The sequence below is a fragment of the Pseudophryne corroboree genome, assembly GCF_028390025.1.
Source record: "Pseudophryne corroboree isolate aPseCor3 chromosome 3 unlocalized genomic scaffold, aPseCor3.hap2 SUPER_3_unloc_22, whole genome shotgun sequence".
Classification (NCBI taxonomy): domain Eukaryota; kingdom Metazoa; phylum Chordata; class Amphibia; order Anura; family Myobatrachidae; genus Pseudophryne; species Pseudophryne corroboree.
Genome location: NW_026967511.1, coordinates 1,839,832 through 1,857,522, shown reverse-complemented (window position 1 = coordinate 1,857,522; position 17,691 = coordinate 1,839,832). Strand labels below are relative to the sequence as shown.

The following is a 17,691-nucleotide window of genomic DNA, read 5'->3' as shown; positions in this document are numbered from 1 at the left end:
CTCTCTGTGTCCCTACTCCCTGCCGCCTTCCTCTGTCACTACTCCCTGCTGCCTCCTTCTGTCCCTACTGCCTCCCTCTGTCCCTACTCCCTGCTGCCTCCCTCTGTCCCTACTCCCTGCAGCCTCCCTCTGTCCCTACTCCCTGCTGCCTCCCTCTGTCCCTACTCCCTGCAGCCTCCCTCTGTCCCTGCAGCCTCCCTCTGTCCCTGCAGCCTCCCTCTGTCCCTACTCCCTGCCGCCTCTCTCTGTACCTACTCCCTGCCGCCTCCCTCTGTCCCTGCTGCCTCACTCTGTCCCTACTCCCTGCTGCCTCCCTCTGTCACTACTTCCTGCTGCCTCCCTCTGTCACTACTTCCTGCTGCCTCCCTCTGTCACTACTTCCTGCTGCCTCCCTCTGTCACTACTCCCTGCTGCCTCCCTCTGTCACTACTCTCTGCTGCCTCCCTCTGTCACTACTCCCTGCTGCCTCCCTCTGTCCCTACTCCCTGCTGCCTCCCTCTGTCCCTACACCCTGCTGCCTCTCTCTGTCCCTACTCCCTCTCTCTGTCCCTGACGCCTCTCTGTGTCCCTACTCCCTGCCGCCTTCCTCTGTCACTACTCCCTGCTGCCTCCTTCTGTCCCTACTCCTTGCTGCCTCCTTCTGTCCCTGCTGCCTCCCTCTGTCCCTACTCCCTGCCGCCTCCCTGTCCCTACTCCCTGCTGCCTCCCTCTGTTCCTACTCCCTGCCGCCTCCCTCTGTCCCTACTCCCTGCTGCCTCCCTCTGTCCCTGCTGCCTCCCTCAGTCCCCGCTGCCTTCCTCAGTCCCCGCTGCCTTCCTCAGTCCCTGCTGCCTTCCTCAGTCCCTGCTGCCTCCCTCTGTCTCTGCTGCCTCCCTCTGTCTCTGCTGCCTCTGTCCCTACTCCCTCCTTCTGTCACTACTCCCTGCTGCCTCCTTCTGACACTACTCCCTGCTGCCTCCCTCTGTCCCTGCTCCATCCCTCTGTCCATGCTGCCTCACTCTGTCCCTGCTGCCTCACTCTGTCACTACTCCCTGCTGCCTCCCTGTCACTACTCCCTGCTGCCTCCATCTGTCCCTGCTGCCTCCCTCTGTCCCTACTCCCTGCTGCCTCCCTCTGTCCCTACACCCTGCTGCCTCCCTCTGTCCCTACTCCCTCTCTCTGTCCCTGATGCCTCTGTGTCCCTACTCCCTGCCGCCTTCCTCTGTCACTACTCCCTGCTGCCTCCTTCTGTCCCTACTCCTTGCTGCCTCCTTCTGTCCCTGCTGCCTCCCTCTGTCCCTACTCCCTGCTGCCTCCCTCTGTCCCTACTCCCTGCTGCCTCCCTCTGTCCCTACTCCCTGCAGCCTCCCTCTGTCCCTACTCCCTGCAGCCTCCCTCTGTCCCTGCAGCCTACCTCTGTCCCTGCAGCCTGCCTCTGTCCCTACTCCCTGCCTCTGTCCCTACTCCCTGCCGCCTCTCTCTGTACCTACTCCCTGCTGCCTCCCTCTGTCACTACTCCCTGCTGCCTCCCTCTGTCACTACTCCCTGCTGCCTCCCTCTGTCCCTACACCCTGCTGCCTCTCTCTGTCCCTGACGCCTCTCTGTGTCCCTACTCCCTGCCGCCTTCCTCTGTCACTACTCCCTGCTGCCTCTTTCTGTCCCTACTCCTTGCTGCCTCCTTCTGTCCCTGCTGCCTTCCTCTGTCCCTACTCCCTGCAGCCTCCCTCTGTCCCTACTCCCTGCAGCCTCCCTCTGTCCCTACTCCCTGCAGCCTCCCTCTGTCCCTACTCCCTGCCGCCTCTCTCTGTACCTACTCCCTGCCGCCTCCCTCTGTCCCTGCTGCCTCCCTCTGTCCCTACTCCCTCCCTCTGTCCCTGCAGCCTCACTCTGTCCCTACTCCCTGCCGCCTCTCTCTGTCCATGCTGCCTCCCTCTGTCCCAACTTCCTGCTGCCTCTGTCCTCGACGCCTCTCCGTGTCCCTACTCCCTGCCGCCTCTCTCTGTCCCTGCCGCCTCCCTCTGTCCCTACTCCTTGCCGCCTCTCTCTGTCCCTGCTGCCTCCCTCTATCCCTACTCCCTCCCTCTGTCCCTACACCCTGCTGCCTCCTTCTGTCACTACTCCCTGCTGCCTCCTTCTGTCCCTACTTCCTGCTGCCTCCCTCTGTCCCTACTGCCTCCCTCTGTCCCTACTGCCTCCCTCTGTCCCTGCTCCCTCCGCCCCTGCTGTCACCCTCTGTCCCTGATGCCTCTCTCTGTCCCTGATGCCTCCCTGTCACTACTCCCTGATGCCTACCTCTGTCACTACTCCCTGATGCCTCCCTCTGTCACTACTCCCTGCTGCCTCCCTCTGTCCTTGCTCCCTGCTGCCTCCCTCTGTCTCTGCTGCCTCTGTTCCTGCTGCCTTCCTCTCTCCCTGCTGCCTCCTTCTGTCACTACTCCCTGCTGCCTCCTTCTGTCACTACTCCCTGCTGCCTCCCTCTGTCACTACTCCCTGCTGCCTCCCTCTGTCACTACTCCCTGCTGCCTCCCTCTGTCCCTACTCCCTGCTGCCTCCCTCTGTCCCTACACCCTGCTGACTCTTTCTGTCCCTACTCCCTCTCTGTCCCTTCTCCCTGCCGCCTCCCTCTGTCCCTGCTGCCTCTCTCTGTCCCTACTCCCTGCCTCCTTCTGTCCCTGCTGCCTCCCTCTGTCACTACTCCCTGCTGCCTCCCTCTGTCCCTGCTGCCTCCCTGTCCTTGCTCCCTGCTGCCTCCCTCTGTCCTTGATGCCTCCCTCTGTCACTACTCCCTGCTGCCTCCCTCTGTCCTTGCTCCCTGCTGCCTCCCTCTGTCCCTGCTGCCTCCCTTTGTCTCTGCTGCCTTCCTCTCTCCCTGCTGCCTCCTTCTGTCACTACTCCCTGCTGCCTCCTTCTGTCACTACTCCCTGCTGCCTCCTTCTGTCACTACTCCCTGCTGCCTCCCTCTGTCCCTGCTGCCTCCTTCTGTCACTACTCCCTGCTGCCTCCCTCTGTCCCTACTCCCTGCTGCCTCCCTCTGTCCCTACTCCCTGCCTCTGTCCCTACACCCTGCTGCCTCTCTCTGTCCCTACTCCCTCTCTCTGTCCCTGACGCCTCTCTGTGTCCCTACTCTCTGCCGCCTCTGTCCCTGCCGCCTCCCTCTGTCCCTACTCCCTGCCGCCTCCCTCTGTCACTACTCCCTGCTGCCTCCTTCTGTCTCTGCTGCCTCCCTCTGTCCCTACACCCTGCTGCCTCCCTCTGTCCATACTCCCTGCTGCCTCCCTCTGTCCCTACTCCCTGCTGCCTCCCTCTGTCCCTACTCCCTGCTGCCTCCCTCTGTCCCTACTCCCTGCTGCCTCCCTCTGTCCCTACACCCTGCTGCCTCCCTCTGTCCCTACACCCTGCTGCCTCCCTGTCCCTACACCCTGCTGCCTCCCTCTGTCCCTACACCCTGCTGCCTCCCTCTGTCCCTACTCCCTCCCTCTGTCCCTACTCCCTGCTGCCTCCCTCTGTCCCTACTCCCTGCTGCCTCCCTCCATCAATGCTGCCTCTGTCTCTGCTGCCTCCCTGTGTCCCTGCCGCCTCCCTCTGTCCCTACTCCCTGCAGCCTCTCTCTTTGGAATATGTCCTTCTATGAGATATACATCTGTCAGATTATCCTCACCCTTGTTAGAAAATATTGAAACAAGTAAACTATTGTGTCAATCTTTCAGTCTGTCTCCTATACAAACCTCAGACTTAGTGGCGCATCAAGTTAGAGGACAGATTAGTATCAGTTTAGAATCTTAGAGTTCGAATCATGTCAATACCAATATATTAAAGTCTTCCCCTTTCGGTCCAATTTTTTATGTAGATGTGATACTTATAAATACATATACTTTTTTCTCTCTTGACTATACTCCTCTTAGCGTAAGACGGCACCACTAGTCTCTATATATAGTTAATAAAATGTATCCAGTGTATCTTATGATAAATGTCCGCTATTTATTATAGGAGAAGCCAGTAGGTGACTAAAGGTGTTGTGAATTAATACACCTGCTATTACATCTGAGCTGAAACCATTATTTTTAATGGCTTATTATATACTATAATATAAAGTATGATATTATATTAAATCAATGTCCGTCTCCGACACCAATAGGTTAATTATAAATGTATCTTTACCCAGTCATTTCTGCCAACTTTCTTTAATGTTATAGGTCAGTACATGAGAGCCTTCGTTGCATGCATTTTCATTGTTTTTAACATTTGCTGATGACAGACACCTGTCCACACTAATCAAATCAGCCTTTAAATACCGGATGACCTAGGAGGCAGGTATCTACCTTCGAGAAAGTCACGTGAACGTGACGAAACGCGTCAGGACCAGCCCCTATCCGTACCAAGCTCAGGTAAAATTTTCCAGGTGCACCTTGGTCCCCGCTGCACTCTCCGTCTACAGCACCCGCGGCTTCAGCACACACGCAGCTACGACCGGGTGGTGAGAGAGACGGTCTTCTCCTTTTCCGCTGCATAGCGTGTATGGGCACTGCAGGACATTGAAGCCGAGGACACTCGGCTCTTACCAGCCCATTTGGAAAGGTACTGAATTTCAATTTCAACTGTGGAACCTTGAATCTACTAGGATTCCATTATTACACCTGGTACTTACCAACTATTTAACAAGTGGAACACGGAACTTTTCACCAAAAAAGCTGAGCTATTATAACAGACCATCAGTTCACGTTAAGTGAATGTTCTTAAATTACTAACCGGTTTACATGATACACAATTCATTATATGTTTTATTAATAAATATTGTGATTTTTTACGTTGGCTCTCTGTACATTATATCTTCCTCCTGATATTCAGCGCAGCCGTCTGTTTTTTCTTTAAGCCTCTCTCTGTACCTACTCCCTGCCGCCTCCCTCTATCCCTGCTGCCTCCCTCTGTCCCTGCTGCCTGCCGCCTCTGTCCCTGCTGCCTCTCTGTCCATACTCCCTGCCGCCTCCCTCCGTCTCTGCTGCCTCTGTCCCTGCAGCCTCCCTCTGTCTCTGCTGCCTCCCTCTGTCCCTACTCCCTGCCGCCTCCCTCTGTCCCTACTCCCTGCCGCCTCCCTCTGTCCCTACTCCCTCCCTCTGTCCCTACTCCCTGCTGCCTCCCTCTGTCCCTACTCCGTCGCCTCCCTCTGTCCCTGCTGCCTCTCTGTCCCTACTCCCTGCCGTCTCCCTCTGTCCCTGCTGCCTCCCTCTGTCCCTGCTGCCTCCCTCTGTCCCTGCTGCCTGCTGTCACTACTCCCTGCTGCCTCCTTCTGTCACTACTCCCAGCTGCCTCCCTCTATCCCTACTCCCTGCTGCCTCCCTGTCCCTACTCCCTGCTGCCTCATTCTGTCCCTACTCCCGGCTCCCTCCATCAATGCTGCCTGCTCTGTCCCTGCCGCCTCCCTGTCCCTGCCACCTCCCTCTGTCCCTACTCCCTGCTGCCTCTCTGTCCCTACTCCCTGCTGCCTCTCTTTCCCTACTCCCTGCTGCCTCTCTGTCCCTACTCCCTGCTGCCTCTCTCTGTCCCTGACGCCTCTCTGTGTCCCTACTCCCTGCCACCTTCCTCTGTCCCTACTCCCTGCCGCCTCTCTGTCCCTGCTGCCTCCCTCTGTCCCTACTACCTCCCTCTGTCCCTACTCCCTGCTGCCTCTGTCCCTGCCACCTTCGTCTGTCCCTACACCCTGCTGCCTCCCTCTGTCACTACTCCCTGCTGCCTCCCTCTGTCCCTGCTGCCTCCCTCTGTCCCTACTCAATGCTGCCTCTCTGTCCCTACTCCCTGCTGCCTCTCTCTGTCCCTGACGCCTCTCTGTGTCCCTACTCCCTGCCACCTTCCTCTGTCCCTACTCCCTGCCGCCTCTCTGTCCCTGCTGCCTCCCTCTGTCCCTACTACCTCCCTCTGTCCCTACTCCCTGCTGCCTCTGTCCCTGCCACCTTCCTCTGTCCCTACACCCTGCTGCCTCCCTCTGTCCCTGCTGCCTCCCTCTGTCCCTACTCCCTGCTGTCTTCCTCTGTCCCTACTCCCTGCTGCCTCCCTGTCCCTACTCCCTGCAGCCTCACTCTGTCCCTATTCCCTGCCACCTCTCTGTCCCTGCTGCCTCCCTCTGTCCCTGCCGCCTCTCTGTACCTACTCCCTGCCGCCTCCCTCTGTCCCTGCTGCCTCCCTCTGTCCCTACTCCCTGCCGCCTCTCTGTCCCTGCTGCCTCCCTCCATCCCAACTCCCTGCCGCCTCCCTCCGTCCCAACTCCCTGCCGCCTCCCTCCGTCCCTGCCGCCTCCCTCCGTCCCTGCCGCCTCCCTCCGTCCCTGCTCCCTGCCGCCCCACTCTGTCCCTGCTCTCTGGTACCATGGTGCAATGTGAGTAACGTGCTCTACCTGGCGCAATGTGAATAACGTGCTCTACCTGGCGCAATGTGAATAACGTGCTCTACCTGGCGCAATGTGAATAACGTGCTCTACCAGGCGCAATGTGTATAACGTGCTCTACCTGGCGCAATGTGTATAACGTGCTCTACCTGGCGCAATGTGTATAACGTGCTCTACCTGGCGCAATGTGAATAACGTGCTCTACCTGGCGCAATGTGAATAACGTGCTCTACCTGGCGCAATGTGTATAACGTGCTCTACCTGGCGCAATGTGTGTATAACGTGCTCTAACAGGCGCAATGTGTGTAACGTGCTCTACCTGGCGCAATGTGTGTAACGTGCTCTACCTGCTGCAATGTGTGTAACGTGCTCTACCTGCTGCAATGTGTGTAACGTGCTCTACCTGGCGCAATGTGTATAACGTGCTCTACCTGCTGCAATGTGTATAATGTGCTCTACCTGGTGCAATGTGTATAACGTGCTCTGCCTGGTGCAATGTGTATAGAGGGGGTATTAGGAGAGGATGGGGCAGGAGAGGGGGTATTAGGAGAGGATGGGGCAGGAGAGGGGGTATTAGGAGAGGATGGGGTCAGGAGAGGGGGGTATTAGGAGAGGATGGGGTCAGGAGAGGGGGTATTAGGAGAGGTTGGGGCAGGAGAGGGGGTATTAGGAGAGGTTGGGGACAGGAGTGGGGGTATTAGGAGAGGTTGGGGGCAGGAGAGGGGGGTATTAGGAGAGGATGGGGGCAGGAGAGGGGGTATTAGGAGAGGATGGGGGCAGGAGAGGGGGTATTAGGAGAGGATGGGGGCAGGAGAGGGGGTATTAGGAGAGGTTGGGGCAGGAGACAGGGTATTAGGAGAGGTTGGGGACAGGAGAGGGGGTATTAGGAGAGGTTGGGGACAGGAGAGGAAGTATTAGGAGAGGTTGGGGACAGGAGAGGGGGTATTAGGAGAGGTTGGGGGCAGGAGAGGGGGTATTAGGAGAGGATGGGGACAGGAGAGGGGTATTAGGAGAGGTTGGGGCAGGAGAGGGGGTATTAGGAGAGGTTGGGGCAGGAGAGGGGGTATTAGGAGAGGATGGGGGCAGGAGAGGGGGGTATTAGGACAGGATGGGGGCAGGAGAGGGGTATTAGGAGAGGATGGGGGCAGGAGAGGGGGTATTAGGAGAGGATGGGGGCAGGAGAGGGGGTATTAGGAGAGGATGGGGCAGGAGAGGGGGTATTAGGAGAGGATGGGGGCAGGAGAGGGGGTATTAGGAGAGGATGGGGGCAGGAGAGGGGTATTAGGAGAGGTTGGGGCAGGAGAGGGGGTATTAGGAGAGGTTGGGGCAGGAGAGGGGGTATTAGGAGAGGATGGGGTCAGGAGAGGGGGTATTAGGAGAGGATGGGGTCAGGAGAGGGGGTATTAGGAGAGGTTGGGGTCAGGAGAGGGGGTATTAGGAGAGGTTGGGGCAGGAGAGGGGGTATTAGGAGAGGATGGGGCAGGAGAGGGGGTATTAGGAGAGGATGGGGACAGGAGAGGGGGTATTAGGAGAGGATGGGGACAGGAGAGGGGGTATTTGGAGAGGATGGGGGCAGGAGAGGGGGTATTAGGAGAGGATGGGGCAGGAGAGGGGGTATTAGGAGAGGATGGGGACAGGAGAGGGGGTATTAGGAGAGGATGGGGGCAGGAGAGGGGGTATTAGGAGAGGATGGGGCAGGAGAGGGGGGTATTAGGAGAGGATGGGCAGGAGAGGGGGTATTAGGAGAGGATGGGGGCAGGAGAGGGGGGTATTAGGAGAGGATGGGGGCAGGAGAGGGGTATTAGGAGAGGTTGGGGCAGGAGAGGGGGTATTAGGAGAGGTTGGGGGCAGGAGAGGGGGTATTAGGAGAGGATGGGGTCAGGAGAGGCGGGTATTAGGAGAGGATGGGGTCAGGAGAGGGGGGTATTAGGAGAGGATGGGGCAGGAGAGGGGGTATTAGGAGAGGATGGGGGCAGGAGAGGGGGGTATTAGGAGAGGATGGGGGCAGAAGAGGGGTATTAGGAGAGGTTGGGGCAGGAGAGGGGGTATTAGGAGAGGTTGGGGCAGGAGAGGGGGTATTAGGAGAGGATGGGGGCAGGAGAGGGGTATTAGGAGAGGTTGGGGCAGGAGAGGGGGTATTAGGAGAGGTTGGGGCAGGAGAGGGGGGTATTAGGAGAGGTTGGGGCAGGAGAGGGGGTATTAGGAGAGGTTGGGGCAGGAGAGGGGGTATTAGGAGAGGATGGGGGCAGGAGAGGGGTATTAGGAGAGGTTGGGGCAGGAGAGGGGGTATTAGGAGAGGTTGGGGTCAGGAGAGGGGGGTATTAGGAGAGGTTGGGGGCAGGAGAGGGGGTATTAGGAGAGGATGGGGTCAGGAGAGGGGGTATTAGGAGAGGATGGGGTCAGGAGAGGGGGTATTAGGAGAGGATGGGGCAGGAGAGGGGGTATTAGGAGAGGATGGGGGCAGGAGAGGGGGTATTAGGAGAGGATGGGGGCAGAAGAGGGGTATTAGGAGAGGTTGGGGCAGGAGAGGGGGTATTAGGAGAGGTTGGGGCAGGAGAGGGGGTATTAGGAGAGGATGGGGGCAGGAGAGGGGTATTAGGAGAGGTTGGGGCAGGAGAGGGGGTATTAGGAGAGGTTGGGGCAGGAGAGGGGGGTATTAGGAGAGGTTGGGGCAGGAGAGGGGGTATTAGGAGAGGTTGGGGCAGGAGAGAGGGGGTATTAGGAGAGGATGGGGGCAGGAGAGGGGTATTAGGAGAGGTTGGGGCAGGAGAGGGGGTATTAGGAGAGGTTGGGGCAGGAGAGGGGGTATTAGGAGAGGTTGGGGCAGGAGAGGGGGTATTAGGAGAGGTTGGGGCAGGAGAGGGGGTATTAGGAGAGGTTGGGGCAGGAGAGGGGGTATTAGGAGAGGATGGGGTCAGGAGAGGGGGTATTAGGAGAGGATGGGGTCAGGAGAGGGGGTATTAGGAGAGGATGGGGACAGGAGAGGGGGTATTAGGAGAGGATGGGGGCAGGAGAGGGGGTATTAGGAGAGGATGGGGGCAGGAGAGGGGGTATTAGGAGAGGATGGGGCAGGAGAGGGGGTATTAGGAGAGGATGGGGGCAGGAGAGGGGGTATTAGGAGAGGATGGGGGCAGGAGAGGGGTATTAGGAGAGGTTGGGGCAGGAGAGGGGGTATTAGGAGAGGTTGGGGCAGGAGAGGGGGGTATTAGGAGAGGATGGGGTCAGGAGAGGGGGTATTAGGAGAGGATGGGGTCAGGAGAGGGGGTATTAGGAGAGGTTGGGGTCAGGAGAGGGGGTATTAGGAGAGGTTGGGGTCAGGAGAGGGGGTATTAGGAGAGAGGTTGGGGGCAGGAGAGGGGGTATTAGGAGAGGATGGGGTCAGGAGAGGGGGTATTAGGAGAGGATGGGGTCAGGAGAGGGGGTATTAGGAGAGGATGGGGGCAGGAGAGGGGGTATTAGGAGAGGATGGGGGCAGGAGAGGGGGTATTAGGAGAGGATGGGGGCAGGAGAGGGGGGTATTAGGAGAGGATGGGGGGCAGGAGAGGGGTATTATGAGAGGTTGGGGGCAGGAGAGGGGGTATTAGGAGAGGATGGGGGCAGGAGACAGGGTATTAGGAGAGGTTGGGGCAGGAGACAGGTGGGATGAGAGGACATTACCTGGAGGATGACGCAGCAGGAGAGATCACAACATGGACGGAGGAATGTGTAGCGGAAGTGGGTGGGGCGGTAATTACTAAAGGTAATAGTTGGTGGTGTGGATAGTAGAGGAACTATCCCGCTGGCCTAGCTCCTCCCCCTTGCGTCGTAACTCCTCCCCCTTACGGAAAAGGTCCCTTAGCCCACTTGATTCTAGCATCTACCCGCCGCCATGTTGGCTTATTCTGCGTGAGCGGCAGTTAATGATGTATACAGTGACCGGGAGGGCGGGGAGGCAGCTGTGGGCGGGGGACTGTGCTGCCGCGTTTGTGAGGGAGAGAGGGCGGGGCTAGATGATGAGTGACGGGACGCTGCGCCCTATGGGAGAGAGAGAGGGCGGGGCTGTATGATCAGGGACGGATTGATGTGGCCTACGGGCAGGAGAGTAGGCGGGGCTGGTTGCTTAGTGACTGCGGCTGTCTCTATCCATAATCCCATGCGCTATGCTGACGTTGACCCGGAAATACTGTCTCGCCACTTCCTGTGCACAGATCTCCGTTCCTGGTCTCCTCTGCTGCCGCCTCCTCCTCCAGGTAATGGCCGCCGCCCCCTCTCATGCCACGCCCCCTCATCTGACCCTTCTCCGTCTCCTGCCACGCCCCCTCACATGAACCCCGGGCTCGCCCCATGTAGCGCTGAGGCTCAGACTGGCCTGGAGGTGCGGCTGCTGTCACCAGTGTGGCTGGGGAATCAGGACAGGGACATCACCATCTACACCCCTCCGGCCGCAGCCACTTACCCTGCTGGAAGCATAGGTGTCTACCCAGGGCCGGATCTTGCCCTTGTGGCGCCTCGGGCAAAAATGGGGGCGTGGCTTCATATGGGGGCGTGGTCGGTTACGCCCCCAGTTGTGCCCCCTGTAGCGCAGCTGAAAAAAAAATAATAATAAATAAAAGTATACTTACAATCCCCGCTCCTGATTCCAGACCTCCTCCTCCGCCGGCGCCGCTCTTCTCCTGGACTCGGATGGTTGTGTCTGTCCTCGGATCTATGGGAGAGACGTCATTACGTCTCTCCCATAGCACAGCATAGACACTAGAGGTCAATTATGACCCCTAGTGTCTCTGCCACTACGCTTCGTCTAGTTTCCCTTCATGGAGAGGACCTTTGCTGTGCGGTGCGCGATGACGTCATCGCGCACCGCACAGCACAGTCCTCTCCATGAAGGGAAACTAGACGCTTAGCGTCTGGTTCCCTTCAAAGCGGGGGACCAGCGGCGGGCACAGCGGGGGGCACTGCAGAGGGCACAGTGGCGGATCTTGCCATGGTGCAGCGCCCTCCGGAGGGCGCCGGCGCCCTCCGGAAGGCGGCGCCCCGGGCAAAAGTACTGCTTGCCCGTGGCAAGATCCGGTACTGTGTCTACCTGCCAGCCACTTACCCTGAGTCACAGCCCTTCCCCCCTCCCCCGCCCCCTATACTCTCCTTCCCCGCCCTCACCCCTTCCCCGCCCCTTCCCTACCCTCTCCCGTTCCCTACCCTCTTCCCTCACCCCTCCCCCGCCCTTTCCCTTCCCTGCCCTCACCCCTCCCCGCCCTCTCCCCTTCCCCACCCTCACCCCCTTCCCCACCCTCTCCCCATCCCCGCCCTCTCCCTTCCCTGCCCTCACCCCTCTCCTTCCTACCCTCTTCCCTTCCCCTCTCCCCTTCCCGCCCCATCCCCTTCCTACCCTCTCCCCTTCCCTGCCTTCACCCCTTCCCCACCCTCACCCCTTCACCTCCCTACCGTCACCCCTTCCCTACCCTCTCCCCTCCCCCTCCCTACCCTCTCCCCTTCCCCTACCCTCTCCCCCTTCCCTACCCTCTCCCCTTCCCCGCCCCCACCCTACCTTCTCCCCTTCCCCGCCCCCTCCCTACCCTCACTCCTCCCCCGCCCTTTCCCTTCCCTTCCCTCTTCCCTGCCCTCACCCCTCCCCGCCCTCTCCCCTTCCCCACCCTCACCCCTTCCCTACCCTCTCCCCATCCCCGCCCTTACCCTTCCCTGCCCTCACCCCTCCCCTTCCTACCCTCTCCCCTTCCCCTCTCCCCTTCCCGCCCCCTCCCCTTCCTACCCTCTCCCCTTCCCTGCCCTCACCCCTTCCCCACCCTCACCCCTTCACCTCCCTACCGTCACCCCTTCCCTACCCTCTCCCTTCCCTCCCACTCCCCTTTCTTGCCCCCTTCTCCAGTCTGCGCCAGCCTCTCTGCCCTTCTCCGGTCTGCGCCAGCCTCTCTGCCCTTCTCCAGTCTGCGCCAGCCTCTCTGCCCTTCTCCCGTCTGCGCCAGCCTCTCTGCCCTTCTCCCGTCTGCGCCAGCCTCTCTGCCCTTCTCCGGTCTGCACCAGCCTCTCTGCCTTTCTCCAGTCTGCGCCAGCCTCTCTGCTCTTCTCCAGTCTGCGCCAGCCTCTCTGCCCTTCTCCCGTCTGCGCCAGCCTCTCTGCCTTTCTCCAGTCTGCGCCAGCCTCTCTGCCTTTCTCCCGTCTGCGCCAGCCTCTCTGCCCTTCTCCCGTCTGCGCCAGCCTCTCTGCCCTTCTCCCGTCTGCGCCAGCCTCTCTGCCCTTCTCCCGTCTGCGCCAGCCTCTCTGCTCTTCTCCAGTCTGCGCCAGCCTCTCTGCCCTTCTCCAGTCTGCGCCAGCCTCTCTGCTCTTCTCCAGTCTGCGCCAGCCTCTCTGCCCTTCTCCCGTCTGCGCCAGCCTCTCTGCCCATCTTCAGTCTGCGCCAGCCTCCCTGCCCATCTCCAGTCTGTGCCAGCCTCCCTGCCCTTCTCCCGTCTGCGCCAGCCTCTCTGCCCTTCTCCCGTCTGCGCCAGCCTCTCTGCCCATCTCCCGTCTGCGCCAGCCTCTCTGCCCTTCTCCCGTCTGCGCCAGCCTCTCTGCCCTTCTCCAGTCTGCGCCAGCCTCTCTGCTCTTCTCCAGTCTGCGCCAGCCTCTCTGCCCATCTCCAGTCTGCGCCAGCCTCCCTGCCCATCTCCAGTCTGCGCCAGCCTCTCTGCCCTTCTCCCGTCTGCGCCAGCCTCTCTGCCCTTCTCCCGTCTGCGCCAGCCTCTCTGCCCATCTCCAGTCTGCGCCAGCCTCTCTGCCCTTCTCCCGTCTGCGCCAGCCTCTCTGCCCTTCTCCAGTCTGCGCCAGCCTCTCTGCCCTTCTCCGGTCTGCGCCAGCCTCTCTGCCCTTCTCCCGTCTGCGCCAGCCTCTCTGCCCTTCTCCGGTCTGCGCCAGCCTCTCTGCCTTTCTCCGGTCTGCGCCAGCCTCTCTGCCCTTCTCTGGTCTGCGCCAGCTTCTCTGCCCATCTCCAGTCTGCGCCAGCCTCCCTGCCCATCTCCAGTCTGCGCCAGCCTCCCTGCCCATCTCCAGTCTGCGCCAGCCTCTCTGCCCTTCTCCCGTCTGCGCCAGCCTCTCTGCTCTTCTCCGGTCTGCGCCAGCCTCCCTGCCCATCTCCGGTCTACGCCAGCCTCTCTGCCCTTCTCCCGTCTGCGCCAGCCTCTCTGCCCTTCTCCCGTCTGCGCCAGCCTCTCTGCCCATCTCCAGTCTGCGCCAGCCTCTCTGCCCTTCTCCCGTCTGCGCCAGCCTCTCTGCCCTTCTCCCGTCTGCGCCAGCCTCTCTGCCCATCTCCAGTCTGCGCCAGCCTCTCTGCCCTTTTTCCGTCTGCGCCAGCCTCTCTGCCCATCTCCAGTCTGCGCCAGCCTCTATGCCCTTCTCCCGTCTGCGCCAGCCTCTCTGCCCATCTCCAGTCTGCGCCAGCCTCTCTGCCCTTCTCCCGTCTGCGCCAGCCTCTCTGCCCATCTCCGGTCTGCGCCAGCCTCTCTGCCCTTCTCCGGTCTGCGCCAGCCTCTCTGCCCTTCTCCCGTCTGCGCCAGCCTCTCTGCCCATCTCCAGTCTGCGCCAGCCTCTCTGCCCTTCTCCCGTCTGCGCCAGCCTCTCTGCCCTTCTCCCGTCTGCGCCAGCCTCTCTGCCCATCTCCAGTCTGCGCCAGCCTCTCTGCCCTTCTCCCGTCTGCGCCAGCCTCTCTCCCATCTCCAGTCTGCGCCAGCCTCTCTGCCCTTCTCCCGTCTGCGCCAGCCTCTCTGCCCTTCTCCCGTCTGCGCCAGCCTCTCTGCCCATCTCCAGTCTGCGCCAGCCTCTCTGCCCTTCTCCCGTCTGCGCCAGCCTCTCTGCCCTTCTCCGGTCTGCACCAGCCTCTCTGCCTTTCTCCGGTCTGCGCCAGCCTCTCTGCCCTTCTCCCGTCTGCGCCAGCCTCTCTGCCCTTCTCCCGTCTGCGCCAGCCTCTCTGCCCTTCTCCAGTCTGCGCCAGCCTCTCTGCTCTTCTCCAGTCTGTGCCAGCCTCTCTGCCCTTCTCCGGTCTGCGCCAGCCTCTCTGCCTTTCTCCGGTCTGCGCCAGCCTCTCTGCCTTTCTCCGGTCTGCGCCAGCCTCTCTGCCCATCTCCGGTCTGCGCCAGCCTCTCTGCCCTTCTCCGGTCTGCGCCAGCCTCTCTGCCCTTCTCCCGTCTGCGCCAGCCTCTCTGCCCTTCTCCGGTCTGCGCCAGCCTCTCTGCCCTTCTCCGGTCTGCGCCAGCCTCTCTGCCCTTCTCCCGTCTGCGCCAGCCTCTCTGCCCTTCTCCCGTCTGCGCCAGCCTCTCTGCCCTTCTCCGGTCTGCGCCAGCCTCTCTGCTCTTCTCCAGTCTGCGCCAGCCTCTCTGCCCTTCTCCCGTCTGCGCCAGCCTCTCTGCCCTTCTCCGGTCTGCGCCAGCCTCTCTGCTCTTATCCAGTCTGCGCCAGCCTCTCTGCCCATCTCCAGTCTGCGCCAGCCTCTCTGCTCTTATCCAGTCTGCGCCAGCCTCTCTGCCCTTCTCCAGTCTGTGCCAGCCTCCCTGCTCTTCTCCAGTCTGCGCCAGCCTCTCTGCCCTTCTCCCGTCTGCGCCAGCCTCTCTGCCCTTCTCCGGTCTGCGCCAGCCTCTCTGCCCTTCTCCAGTCTGCGCCAGCCTCTCTGCCCTTCTCCGGTCTGCGCCAGCCTCCCTGCCCATCTCCAGTCTACGCCAGCCTCTCTGTCCTTCCCCAGTCTGCGCCAGCCTCCCTGCTCTTCCCCAGTCTGTGCCAGCCTCTCTGCCTTGCTCCAGTCTGCGCCAGCCTCTCTGCCTTGCTCCAGTCTGCGCCAGCCTCTCTGCTCTTCTCCAGTCTGCGCCAGCCTCTCTGCCTTTGTCCAGTCTGCGCCAGCCTCTGTCATTCTTTCTGCACCAGGGTCACACATAGGAACTCTTCCACACTGCTACAAGGTCTGCCCTAACTGGAAATTGTATGTACAGTATCTTTATGTATAAGAAAGTCATTTTATTTTTTTCATCTTCAAATCAATATTTTCTCTATCGTCCTAAGTGGATGCTGGGGTTCCTGAAAGGACCATGGGGAATAGCGGCTCCGCAGGAGACAGGGCACAAAAGTAAAGCTTTTACAGGTCAGGTGGTGTGTACTGGCTCCTCCCCCTATGACCCTCCTCCAGACTCCAGTTAGATTTTTGTGCCCGGCCGAGAAGGGTGCAATTCTAGGTGGCTCTCATAAAGAGCTGCTTAGAGAAGTTTAGCTTAGGTTTTTTATTTTACAGTGATTCCTGCTGGCAACAGGATCACTGCAACGAGGGACAGAGGGGAGAAGAAGTGAACTCACCTGCGTGCAGGATGGATTGGCTTCTTGGCTACTGGACATGAAGCTCCAGAGGGACGATCACAGGTACAGCCTGGATGGTCACCGGAGCCACGCCGCCGGCCCCCTCACAGATGCTGAAGCAAGAAGAGGTCCAGAATCGGCGGCTGAAGACTCCTGCAGTCTTCTTAAGGTAGCGCACAGCACTGCAGCTGTGCGCCATTTTCCTCTCAGCACGCTTCACACGGCAGTCACTGAGGGTGCAGGGCGCTGGGGGGGGGCGCCCTGGGAGGCAAATGAAAACCTTTAAAAAGGCTAAAAATACCTCACATATAGCCCCAGAGGCTATATGGAGATATTTACCCCTGCCTAAATGTACTAAATAGCGGGAGACGAGCCCGCCGAAAAAGGGGCGGGGCCTATCTCCTCAGCACACGGCGCCATTTTCTGTCACAGCTCCGCTGGTCAGGAAGGCTCTCAGGTCTCTCCCCTGCACTGCACTACAGAAACAGGGTATAACAGAGAGGGGGGGCAAAATAAATGGCAATATATATTAATATAAAAGCAGCTATAAGGGAGCACTTAATCATAAGGCTATCCCTGTCATATATAGCGCTTTTTGGTGTGTGCTGGCAGACTCTCCCTCTGTCTCCCCAAAGGGCTAGTGGGTCCTGTCTTCGTATAGAGCATTCCCTGTGTGTCTGCTGTGTGTCGGTACGTGTGTGTCGACATGTATGAGGACGTTATTGGTGTGGAGGCGGAGCAATTGCCAAATATGAGGATGTCACCTCCTAGGGGGTCGACACCAGAATGGATGCCTTTATTTGTGGAATTACGGGATAGTGTCAACTCGCTTAAGCAGTCGTTTGCCGACATGAGGCGGCCGGACACTCAATTAGTGTCTGTCCAGGCGCCTCAAACACCGTCAGGGGCTGTAAAACGTCCCTTGCCTCAGTCGGTCGACACAGACCCAGACACAGGCACTGATTCCGGTGGTGAAGGTGACGAATCAACCGTATTTTCCAGTAGGGCCACACGTTATATGATTTTGGCAATAAAGGAGATGTTACATTTAGCTGATACTACAGGTACCACTAAACAGGGTATTATGTGGGGTGTGAAAAAACTACCAGTAGTTTTTACCGAATCAGAAGAATTAAATGACGTGTGTGATGAAGCGTGGGGTGCCCCGATAAAAAACTGCTAATTTCAAAGAAGTTATTGGCTTTATACCCTTTCCCGCCAGAGGTTAGGGAGCGCTGGGAAACACCTCCTAGGGTGGACAAAGCGCTAACACGCTTATCAAAACAAGTGGCGTTACCCTCTCCTGAGACGGACGCACTTAAAGATTCATCAGATAGGAGGATGGAAAATATCCAAAAAGGTATATACACACATGCAGGTGTTATACTACGACCAGCTATTGCGACTGCCTGGATGTGCAGTGCTGGGGTAGTTTGGTCAGAGTCCCTGATCGAAAATATTGATACCCTGGACAGGGACAATATTTTACTGTCGTTAGAACAAATAAAGGATGCATTTCTTTATATGCGTGATGCACAGAGAGATATCTGCACACTGGCATCACGGGTAAGTGCTATGTCCATTTCGGCCAGAAGAGCTTTATGGACACGACAGTGGACAGGCGATGCGTAGAGGAGTTATTTGAGGTCGGTCTATCGGATTTGGTGGCCACGGCTACGGCCGGGAAATCCACCTTTCTACCTCAAGTCACTCCCCAACAGAAAAAGGCACCGACCTTTCAACCGCAGCCCTTTCGTTCCTTTAAAAATAAGAGAGCAAAGGGCTATTCATATCTGCCACGAGGCAGAGGACGAGGGAAGAGACAGCAACAGGCAGCTCCTTCCCAGGAACAGAAGCCCTCCCCGGCTTCTACAAAAGCCTCAGCATGACGCTGGGGCTTCGCAAGCGGACTCGGGGGCGGTAGGCGGTCGTCTCAAAAATTACAGCGCGCAGTGGGCTCACTCGCAGGTAAATCCCTGGATCCTGCAGATAATATCTCAGGGGTACAGGTTGAAATTAGAGACAGAGCCACC

General features: G+C 59.2%; 2 protein-coding genes across 5 annotated transcripts in view; one reads left to right on the top strand and one right to left on the bottom strand.

The window, feature by feature from the left end:
- LOC134983739 (oocyte zinc finger protein XlCOF6-like) overlaps window positions 1-10,827 on the bottom strand; it is a 166,687-nt gene extending 155,860 nt beyond the window's left edge. The window contains exon 1 of one of the 2 annotated variants that reach the window (XM_063949386.1): window positions 10,791-10,827. The gene's annotated coding sequence lies outside the window, so the exon portion shown is untranslated. Of the gene's footprint in view, window positions 1-10,012; window positions 10,278-10,790 lie in introns of those variants that run through there. The other variant, XM_063949387.1, reaches the window with a different exon arrangement.
- LOC134983738 (zinc finger protein 271-like) overlaps window positions 10,337-17,691 on the top strand; it is a 202,504-nt gene continuing 195,149 nt past the window's right edge. For all 3 annotated transcript variants that reach the window (XM_063949385.1, XM_063949384.1, XM_063949383.1), the window contains exon 1: window positions 10,337-10,584. In XM_063949385.1, the coding sequence (XP_063805455.1) occupies window positions 10,495-10,584 (90 nt within the window). In that variant the 5' untranslated portion in view covers window positions 10,337-10,494. The remainder of the gene's footprint in view (window positions 10,585-17,691) is intronic.